Source organism: Achroia grisella, unplaced genomic scaffold (genome assembly GCF_030625045.1).
Source record: "Achroia grisella isolate CSIRO2021 unplaced genomic scaffold, CSIRO_AGI_Agris_v1 utg2167, whole genome shotgun sequence".
Lineage (NCBI taxonomy): Eukaryota > Metazoa > Arthropoda > Insecta > Lepidoptera > Pyralidae > Achroia > Achroia grisella.
Window position 1 is genome coordinate 886,560 of NW_026712716.1, and position 10,363 is coordinate 896,922.

Consider the following 10,363-nt stretch of genomic DNA (forward strand, 5'->3'; position numbering starts at 1 on the left):
ATTTGAAATTGATAAACAATTAGAGCTATTCGAACGCATCTCAATAAACCGCCATCGCCATTATCTTTTTTTCTGTCTGGCAACAATGTACATTGACAATCCAAAATGCAATCATGGCGCACGGGGCACTGTGTTTTTAGAATGCTGAGAAGTTTTTACGTAAACACTTCATTATTTTGCACACAAACCGATTTTTGTGTTTATATAAATTATCCGTGATTCTTGAAGATTATAGTAAAGCATACATGTGTGTTCCAAACTTGGAGTTTCCACCTGTTCGCGTTCACGTCTCTGTGCCATTGGACACTTGCAGGTATGAAAATCATGAGAACTGCTGTTTTAGCTATACTGTCACAACTGATCTATTCTTATTCTATAGTGATAGCGGTAAATATTATTTTCTAATGGATATCTAGTTATTTTTGTTCAATTTACCGTAGTTTATGTGACATATTCGTTTGTTCCAGATAACTTGTTGGTGTAATAATGTCAGAGGCGTACGCCCGCGAGATACTTCGAAGGAATGTTGCGCAAATATGTCAAACTATAGGATGGAACGGAATAAACTCGACTCCACTGGACATACTGGTTCATGTGTTAGAGAAATACATTCAGTCACTTGGCACTCAAGCTAGCAGATATGCAGAACAATTTAATAGGACTGAACCAAATTTACATGACTTAGGATTAGTATTTCGCGATTTACATGTGCAATTACCTGAGTTGGCAGAGTATACTCGGTCTGTGCCACCTGTAGCAGCACCAACCAATGGTGAAAGGTTTCCAAAACCTAAAGAATCCAATTTGAATTTTCTTAAACCCGGTAGTCATGAGGTTGTCACAAGACCTGTGCATGTTCATGAACACCTCCCTCCAATGTACCCAGAAAAGGAACGGGACACACCGGCTGTTGCAGGTACTATTGAGATTCATCAGAATGGCATTGATAATAGTGAAATGAATACAAAGTGTCCAAGTCCAGAGATATCTGTTACTGACAGTCCCGAAAAACCAAAAGACATTTTTAAGAGGCCAATTGATCCTGTGTCATTGCCAAACAGCAAAAGGCCAAGGTTCCGATTGGAAGAAGAAGAGAGGACTAGAGAAATTAGCAGTGTAATGATGACCATGTCTGGTTTTCTCTCACCAGCGAGGGAAGGAAAACTACCCGAAGCGCGGCCTCCTACAATTGTGTCAGAGAAACATTATGAAAAACATAAACCAAATTCTCATCATTCTAATACCATGAAAGCACCAGTAGTAGATAAAAGTGATAAAAAATCTAAGAAGAATAAGTTATTGAATGGTAAAATTATGAAAAGTAAAAGAAAAGATAAAAGTCATAAAAGTGAAAGTAGTAAATCAAAAGATAGTAAATTGAATAAATATCCACCTGGACGTCTTATGAAAAGCAAAGAACTTCATCCAACCCATCATAATCATGTTACAATGCCGGCGCCGCGCCCTACTCTACCACCCCTCATTAATGTCATGCCACCCCCAACAGCACCAATAGTCCCTGAAATTGTCAGACCGGTCATAAAGCAAGAACCTATAGATCCACCACCGGTAATATCGAAGAACTTTCTCCCTGGGGAAGAAGCAATTCCTGTACCAAGAAAAATTCCAATATCAAAATCACCTCTTGTATCTAATTCTATACCTGTAAATAAACATACAAATTCCTTTATACCTGATATAGAAATCAAGAAAGAAGTAATTGAGGAAGAGGAGAAATTAGCTTCTCAACCTGATAGATCAAAGATTAATATATTTAAAAGAATAACGAACAAATCTAAAGAAGATAAGAGTACTCCAGAGGTTGTTCCAGATAAGTCACATTCTGATTCCATGATCTCAATGTTACATAATTCTGTGCATCACAATGCAATTAATAATAGAACACATGAAAATGTTAGAATGAAACCTGAAGAGCCAGTTGTTAATAATAATGATAACAGTGCTGTAAATTTGTCTATAGTAGACATAAGAAGTAATGAAGTTATAAGTATTGATGATGATTCTATGGACTTTATTGCACCAGTAACACAAACTAGACCTCCTCAAAATGAACCTCGTCCAAGTTTATCCATTAACAAATCCTTACAAGTACCATTTCCCAAAGATCTAGCTAGCACAAGTCCAAAAACGAAAAAAGAAAAGAAACACAAAGATAAAAAAGACAAAGTGGCAAAATTGGAAGCTAAATTGTTAAAAAAGCAACAACAAAAGTTGTTTGAACAACAAGTTTTGAAAATGAGTCATCCAAAACCATCAAAGTCAAGAGCAAAAGGTGATTCAAAAATGCCACTGCCCCCTGGGTTTCCCTTTTTCCCTAACATACCAGGTAGAGGTTTAATGCCAGGGCCAGGTTTAATACCAAACCCTGGTTTAATACCTGGGAATGATTTCCTTGCTGGTTTAGCTAATAATCCAGCATTAAGAGGTCTTGGTCCATCAAATCTCCTCTCGAACCCTTTTGCCGGCTTAGGAGTAGGTGGGCCTGGTATAATTCCAGGTCCAGGTTTCTTGGCTTCCAGTCTAAATCCTGGTTTACATAATCCACTTATGTCAATGGACAACTTTGCACACACATCAAGGTCTGCATCAATGAAAATACCTTCGATGTTACGGCGCCCTAGCTTAGAGGTGATACCCGTCGATAATGACGAAGATCGAGGCTTACATAAATCTCCTCTAATGTCGCGCGAAAAAGATAGACATGATAAGCACAAATCTCCAACCATTCCAAATATATTACAAAAACACAAGTCTAAATCCCATAAAGATCATAAATCGAGTTTATTTAAAATGCCACCTGTACAGCCAGATATTACAATAGAACTGAATCCTCCAAAAGCAGAACCAGTGAGACCTGAGCCAAGAGAGCCTCCAGTACGCAGTCGCTCGCCTGTATCTGAACCTGTAGTGCCTTCTGTGGCCGCAGCTCCCATCGCACCTCCTCAACCTGAACCGAAACTGGAACCCATCAAGGAGTCCATCCCCGAGGTATCCCAAGATAGAGAGCTAGATAATATAGAAAAGAAAAAAGAAAAGTCACATAAGAAAGAGAAAAAAGATAAAGATGGTATAAAGATAAAGAAAAAGAAGGATAAAAAGGATAAGAATAAAGACAAATCAGAAAAGAAGAGAGAAAAAGAGGAGAAACAGGAAATAAAAGATAAAATAAAAAAAGAGAAGAAAGAGAAAAAGAAGGAGAAGGTAGCGGACGGGTTAATACCGAAACTCACGCTGAAGCTGAGCTCCTCGCGGTCTAACTCTAATTCGCCGATGCCGCCGAGCTCGCCCGACCTGTTCAAGTTGAACATCAAGCCGGTCGTCAAGAAGGAGGAGGACGAGGCGGCCTCCGGGGACGCCGCGGCGTCCCGGGAGCACAGCCGCTCGCCGGAACTGGCGCAGATCTCCGCGCTGGTCACCAGGCCGCCCAAGACCAAGCACTCCAAGCACAACCACAGCGCGGAGGACGCGCCCGCCTCCCCGCCGCCCGGCGCCAGCTCCCCGGCGCGGAAGAACCACCCGCCCTCGGGGCACTCCAACAAGTACAAGCGCATCCTGCTGAAGCCGCTCAAGAAGGGCGCCGCGGAGCAGCTGGACGACGAGCTGAGCTCGCCGTCGGACGAGGCGGGCGCGCTGCCCACGCCCTACTACGTGGACGAGCACGGGACCAAGATCTGGGTGTGCCCCGCCTGCGGCCGCCCCGACAACGGCTCGCCCATGATCGGCTGCGACGGCTGCGACGGCTGGTACCACTGGCTGTGCGTCGGCATCTCCGAGGAGCCCGGCGCCTCCGAGGACTGGTTCTGCGAGTCGTGCCTCGCCAAGCGCGCCGCGCTGCTGCTGCAGGGCGTGCCCTCCGCCAGGAAGCGCGGCCGCAAGCCCAAGGCCGACAAGCTCAGAGACTGTCATTGATACGGGCTTTCGTCGCCGCCGAGATTAGTCCTAATTTCCGTTCGCCGACGAACGTGTATGAGAATTGTTAATGGATTATTGTTGATTGATATCATGAGAATGTTTCATCTATAATGTTATATCATAGGCTAGACTTAAGTATAGATTGATAATTAAATATTGACATAAAATGTTGAACATAAAAATAGTGTAGTTATACTTGTAATAATTACCATAATTTTAGATATTTTTTGTTATGATTTGTCTTAATTGTCGTTCGCTCGTTTAGAGGAAGCGCGGGCGTGTTATACACTACTCGCGTAAATAGATTAATATTATAAGATTCTTTTTATATTGTACAAACTGAATTTACTTAAGATATTTGGTGATGTAAAAAGTTAATTGTAGTGAATATTTAAATAAACAGAAAGAAGGGCCGGATGTATTTTCGGCCGATATTTGAATATTTTCATATTATAATTTTAATATAACCCTGTTTTTTCTTTTTTGTTGAGGTTTTACCTTCGATTTTATGTACAGGGTTGCACCCCGCACACTGCATGTTTGTAATTATGACTCGAACTATCACAATAACAACAGTTAGGCCAATGACGATTAAAATTGTTAATGGGATATGTGCACCCTAGGACATCGTTACGTGGTTGAAGGCAATGTATTTTTTATTATTTCAGCCAGTGGCCAATTAAATATATTGGTACCCGAAATTGTAGTCCATTATTTTGTTCCTACTCTCATACGTAGCGCCCGAATAAACTTGTTATAGCAAAAACAATTTATTTCCATATTATTCAATTTTCCAAAACTAAGAATAAACTAGAAAGTTAATTGTTTTTAAATGTTTGTTACATTTACTAAAGAGAACAAAAATTACAGCATTTTATATGTACAAATGTAGTAGTCTCTTTAGTAATGTAGGTATTATTTGTGAATGAGTTACCACGCACCAGAACATAGATGAGAAACTCAATTGGGATAAATATACCTAAAATACTAATAGACTTGCATTGAATCATCATAAATATGTATTTACATTATACATAATATATATTTAATTCTATTAAAATATATATAGTGGAACTCAAGCTTTACAATTTTGACAAAGTTCTAACTGATGTCATTCACTTGTACCATAGAGTAGATGACTGGTAAAACCCTTATACGTACCAACGAGAAATAAAATATCCCAATGCATCTAATACCTTATTTGTTATTGGCATAATTCAAACTTCAGGATACAGATATATGCTACTGCGACCCCATGACTACAGCATCAGTGACTCGTAGTTACACCATGTCGTTTTTAGTAAGAATCTCATATAGCCACTTTGCTATTCCTCCAGCGGGAGAACTGTCTCTGTAAAGATTTTTCCATATGTAAAGAAAAGGATACAAAGACATGATTTCTTAGAGTCTTAGACCTTCGGAATGGTTTTTTTTACTACTCTAATACTTTCGGCCGCAGCTGGCCTCCATAGCTTCAAATTCTTCTTTAAACAAACAAAACACTTTTTTTTAATGGATGATAATGGAATGATGATCCCGCCTGCGCTAACGGTTTACGCTGGCGGAGCACCAGTGGAGGATAATAAGATGAGCATGAGGTCAGGTCAGTTAGCCCATCGTGGCAAATTCACCAAGAATTTAACATGATGGTTTCCAGGAGTATCCGCGTGGAGGTCATCCAGATATTGATATATTGCTAGCAATAGGGTTATTAATCCACGTTACTAACAATCCCCTTCCAACTACAAACAACGTTCTAAACAATGTACTTGCATATAGAAGTAGGTGAGATAATTTCTCTTTAATATAGTAGTTTCAGTTTTATTGAATGCATTTGCACCCTTTTTTATAATTATTCTTGTCAAGTACATAATTATATACTTACATAGATTAGATGCTAAACTATGCAGAGATTTGTAGCTTGGTATCCGATTTGTCATAAGACCGAATTGCTAATGACAAGTATATTGCCTGTTGTTGCAAATTGCCACGGATTTCGTTGGTTTACCATCAGTCGGGCCGTATAATTGCATAGCACTCTCAAATTTAGTCATCATAAGGACGTTCCGCCCGAAACCTAATTAGATTGATGACACATGATTTGTTAATTCCTAACTTTAATACAGTAGACATTCTGATAGGGCGTGTATATATTTTATATGTAGGGGAATAATCGACGAAACGTTTTTAAACCATTAAAAGCTCGAGGAATTTATTCATTTTACAAAAAGCATATAATTATGTAACATACAAGCGGCTATATTACAGATTTAAATACATGAACAGCCTTTTGTTAATAAATAAAATACATTCAAACAGTCATATTAACGATGTACTAATTTACTTTGCCACCTGTAACACTAGCATCATTTGAACCACTCTTCAGAACTATCTGAAAATAACTACACACATACAGGCAAACGAAAAATTCCTTTAAGTCTTAAAGGTAATTAAAATATTTATTTCACATATAACTGTCTACAAAACAATAATCTACAGAGCTTAATTTTTACTGGCACTAGCCCCCGAGGGTACGCTTTCAGTAGGAGGTGTTTGTTTTTCTTTATTCCAATCCTTAAGTCCTTCAGGCAAAGTTGTATCCTCTTCAAGAGATCCGGTCCCTTCTACAAACTCCTCGTAAGTACTCTTTTCAGGGAAAGGCCTCGCTCCTAATAGTTCTATCATGTCATCTCTACTAAGAATCTCCTGTTTTAATAAACGCTCCGCGACTTTGATAATATTCTCTTTGTGTTTTGTTAACAAATCGGTTGTGTGTTTATGTGCGTTTGAAATCAAATCTCTTACTTCAGAATCTATTAATTCCGCCGTTTTCTCTGAATAGGGTTTATCGATGACCATTTCTCCAGGTTGTGGCATTTCGAATGAGACATTACCAACCTTAGGATTCATGCCATAGTGCACTATTTGAGCGTATGCACTTTGTGTTATCTTCTTCAAATCATCTTGTGCGCCTGTTGTGATCCTGCCGAAGAATATTTCTTCACTTACCCTGCCTCCAAGAGTCATACACATTCGATCAAACAATTGTTCCTTACTGTAAAGATATTGTTCTTTTGGCAAATACTGGGCATATCCTAGACCTTTTCCTCTAGGTATAATAGAGACTTTAAGGAGAGGATCTGCATGTTGTAGGAACCAGCCAGCCACAGCATGCCCAGCTTCATGATAGGCAACAATCTTTCTTTCATCTGGTTGAAGAACATTGGATTTCTTCTCCATGCCAGCGACTACCCTCTCAATAGCTTGTTCAAAGTTCTTCATGGTGATGTCGTTTGCGAGTTCTCTAGCTGCAATCAGTGCTGCCTCATTGCATACATTGGCGATATCGGCGCCTGTGAAACCTGGAATCATAACGAATAAAATTACATAATGTGAACAACTACGTAGAAAGGACATAGACTCATCTGTCTAGTTCTACACTTTTTAACGGAATTAAAAAACAGAGATTCTCAATTACACTTATTAGTATTCTTTTTTGTGTTACCTTAAAAGGTTTTTGTATGAGATCTTATTTAGGTCAGAACTTGGTTAAATTTTAAAGTTTTTAAGTTGTCCTTAATAATGTTATTGAAGTCAGTTTTTTTCATGTTGATTACAGTAAGTAGTCATAATAATGATAGTTAACTCAGAGTAAAGAATTTGAATTTGAATAATAACCCTGGAAAATTACACACAGTGCCACTAGTTTCTAGCTAAGCAGAGCCTTTCTTATGGATACTAAAGAATTATATAATTTTTTACTCCTCCTGTCATTCTTGTCACACTAGGGAGACGGGGCTATAAGTTTTTTGCTAAGAGTTCATATTTTGTGTTTTACATTAAGTTTCGAAATATGTCTGGAAATGTAAGGACCTCTTCCACCCCTTCTTCACACAAAGTCACACCCTCAGCACCCTTCTCTTATCATGTGATGTAATTTATCAGTGCCATCTATATATTTTAATAATCTTACCCTATGACATTGAGAATATTAATTAAATAAAAGAAATTAGTTAAGCTAAAACACCTTCATCCTGGAGATAGCAGATCAGGAGTAACTTTAGGATGCAGATGAGTAGAAGTTTCCAATAGGAAGCCACTCTACATAACAAAACAGATTCGGATATAGTCCTGGGACTGATCGCAAATGTACTCAGATAAAAAAAATAAAAGAAATTATAATTTTTGTTTAGTTGATAATTACCTGGTGTTAAGGCAGCCATTTTACGAGCCAAATTTTCTTTATTCAATGAGCTCTTTAACGGTGCTAAATGGACCTTGAATATAGATGCTCTGCCCTTAATATCTGGTGCTGGTACAAAGATTTGTCTGTCAAACCTTCCAGGTCTAAGAAGAGCTTTATCAAGGATATCAACTCTATTTGTTGCAGCTAGTACCACCACATTGGTGGTAGTGTTAAATCCGTCCATTTCAACTAAAAGCTGATTTAAAGTGTTCTCCTGCTCTGAATGCCCACCAAGACTGCGTCCACCTCTCTTTCTACCAACAGCATCAATTTCATCAATGAAAAGAATGCATGGAGCATGCTTTCGTGCCATCGAAAACATATCTCGAACTCTGGATGGACCAACACCCACAAACATTTCTAAGAACTCTGAACCAGAGACCGTAATGAATGGGACGTTTGCTTCTCCCGATGTTGCTTTTGCCAGCAATGTTTTACCAGTGCCCGGTGGCCCAGTCAGTAATGCACCCTTTGGTATCTTTGCCCCTAGATCGATGTATTGCTGTGGATTTTTTAGGAAATTGACAAACTCCATAATTTCAATTTTAGCTTCTTCACATCCAGCCACGTCTTGGAATTTAACACCAATATCGGTGGGATTGATTAGCTTTGCGGTTGACTCCATAACTCCGCCGAAAAGACCACCACCTTTACGGCCTCCCCTGCCCATCATATCAGCTGATCTCCTCATCATGTATATTAAAAAGCCTATTATAAGTAATGTCGGCAATAATCCTGTCAGACTGGATGCTTCAACTTCAGTTTTATAAATAACAGGAACAAAGTTTGGTGGGTCTATACTCATCTCTACTTGTGCATTCTCTAAGTTCCTTTCAAAGGAGTCAACACTGCCGATTGCAAACCAAATAATTTTTCCTTCCAGTGCTGATCCAGGGTGTAACTTCACACGCACCCATTTTTTGTTGATCACTTCCAATTTTTCTACGGTACCCTTATTTAAATATAAATTCACAAAGTCTCGCCAACTAATTTCTCTGTATCGAAGCTCGAAATAGGCAAACGAAGCGAGTAATGTCATCACCCCCAAAGCGCCAAACATCATCCATTTCTCCTTGTCGGATCCGTCGTATCCGCCTCGGCCGCCACCTCTGCCGCCTCCTGTAGTATTTGAAAACATATTCATATTCCATTTATCTGGAGACGAGCTGGGTTTCGGCGAAGGCGGTGAATTTTTCGATGGTGTCGGAGCTCCATCTTTATCGGGTGTTTTCTGTTGTTTCTGGCTGGTACCTGGTTGGAAGTATTTCTCGAAGCCCTTGGGCGGCTTTTTGCAGAACTCATACCACTGATTTAACACAGAATCTAAGGCTGGAACTCCAATAGGTTGAAGCTTATGGCCATTGAAATGTATCTTTGATAACTGTGAATGTGTTAACCTGAGACCCTTCCACATGCTGCTCAAATCTTTTGTCTATTTACAATAATTAATATTTTTAGTATTATTGCACAACTGTACTAAGAATTAAATCAGGAAAAATCATCAAGAAATATCATGACAAAACATGGTTAGAAAAGTTATGTCAACTTGTCAAAAAACTCGATCAAATAGGTATCTAATTTGACAGTCACGTAAACCACCGGAAATTGAACCCCATACACACAATAATTTTTAATTTTCAAAAATATAATAATGTTTATAGACACAGACAGAAACCTTATACATAATTATCAATTTTTATCTTCACAGGTACTACAATAATATTATAAATTATTGTAGTTTCTTGAAATTTCGAGATCTTTATGTATTACAATAAAAAATAATACCCAAATTTGTCATACTTAGGTACAATTAGTTATATTATAATAATGTTCTCGGACTTAACTATAATGTATGTCTGTGAGTGTGTGTAATACATTTTTCAACATGATCCATGCGATAATTTTTGATTGAACTTTTTTTTATAATTATAAATAATAGATATTGTAAAATAGCCTACCCATTGGTTCTTAGGAAACTTAAAAGCAATAAATGTAGTCACATTTTAAAAAGTTATTATTACTTGCTCAGTGTAACTAAACTGACGAAATAATAAAATTGACTAAATATGACGAATATAATAAAATTGTTTTCTGGAAACGGACAAATAACGCGCTCGAAAGACTTCACTAAAAGTGAAATCTTTCAAGCTGTTTGATATCATGTGTACACACCTTTATCAATAA

General features: G+C 38.3%; 2 protein-coding genes across 2 annotated transcripts; one reads left to right on the plus strand and one right to left on the minus strand.

The window, feature by feature from the left end:
• Window positions 1-106: 106 nt before the first annotated feature.
• LOC131842351 (transcription initiation factor TFIID subunit 3) lies at window positions 107-4,625 on the plus strand. Its single transcript, XM_059190890.1, has 2 exons — window positions 107-313; window positions 468-4,625. Exon 2 carries the CDS (start codon window positions 487-489, stop codon window positions 3,928-3,930), a length of 3,444 nt encoding a protein of 1,147 aa, XP_059046873.1. The 5' UTR covers window positions 107-313; window positions 468-486; the 3' UTR covers window positions 3,931-4,625.
• Window positions 4,626-6,140: 1,515 nt separating this feature from the next.
• On the minus strand, window positions 6,141-9,750 carry LOC131842349 (AFG3-like protein 2). The gene is made up of 2 exons (XM_059190888.1): window positions 8,138-9,750; window positions 6,141-7,295 (listed from the first exon to the last, which is right to left on the minus strand). The coding sequence occupies exons 1-2, from the start codon at window positions 9,591-9,593 to the stop codon at window positions 6,436-6,438; spliced, it is 2,316 nt and encodes a 771-aa protein (XP_059046871.1). The 5' UTR covers window positions 9,594-9,750; the 3' UTR covers window positions 6,141-6,435.
• Between the last annotated feature and the right edge of the window lie 613 nt (window positions 9,751-10,363).

Bases quoted from the DNA above. Each gene is read 5' to 3' on its own strand.
- LOC131842349 (XM_059190888.1), bottom strand. From the start codon at position 9,593: ATGTGGAAGGGTCTCAGGTTAACACATTCACAGTTATCAAAGATACAT. The intron at 7,296-8,137 runs GTAATTATCAAC...TTATGATTCCAG, and splicing joins AATGGCTGCCTTAACACCAG to GTTTCACAGGCGCCGATATC.
- LOC131842351 (XM_059190890.1), top strand. From the start codon at position 487: ATGTCAGAGGCGTACGCCCGCGAGATACTTCGAAGGAATGTTGCGCAA.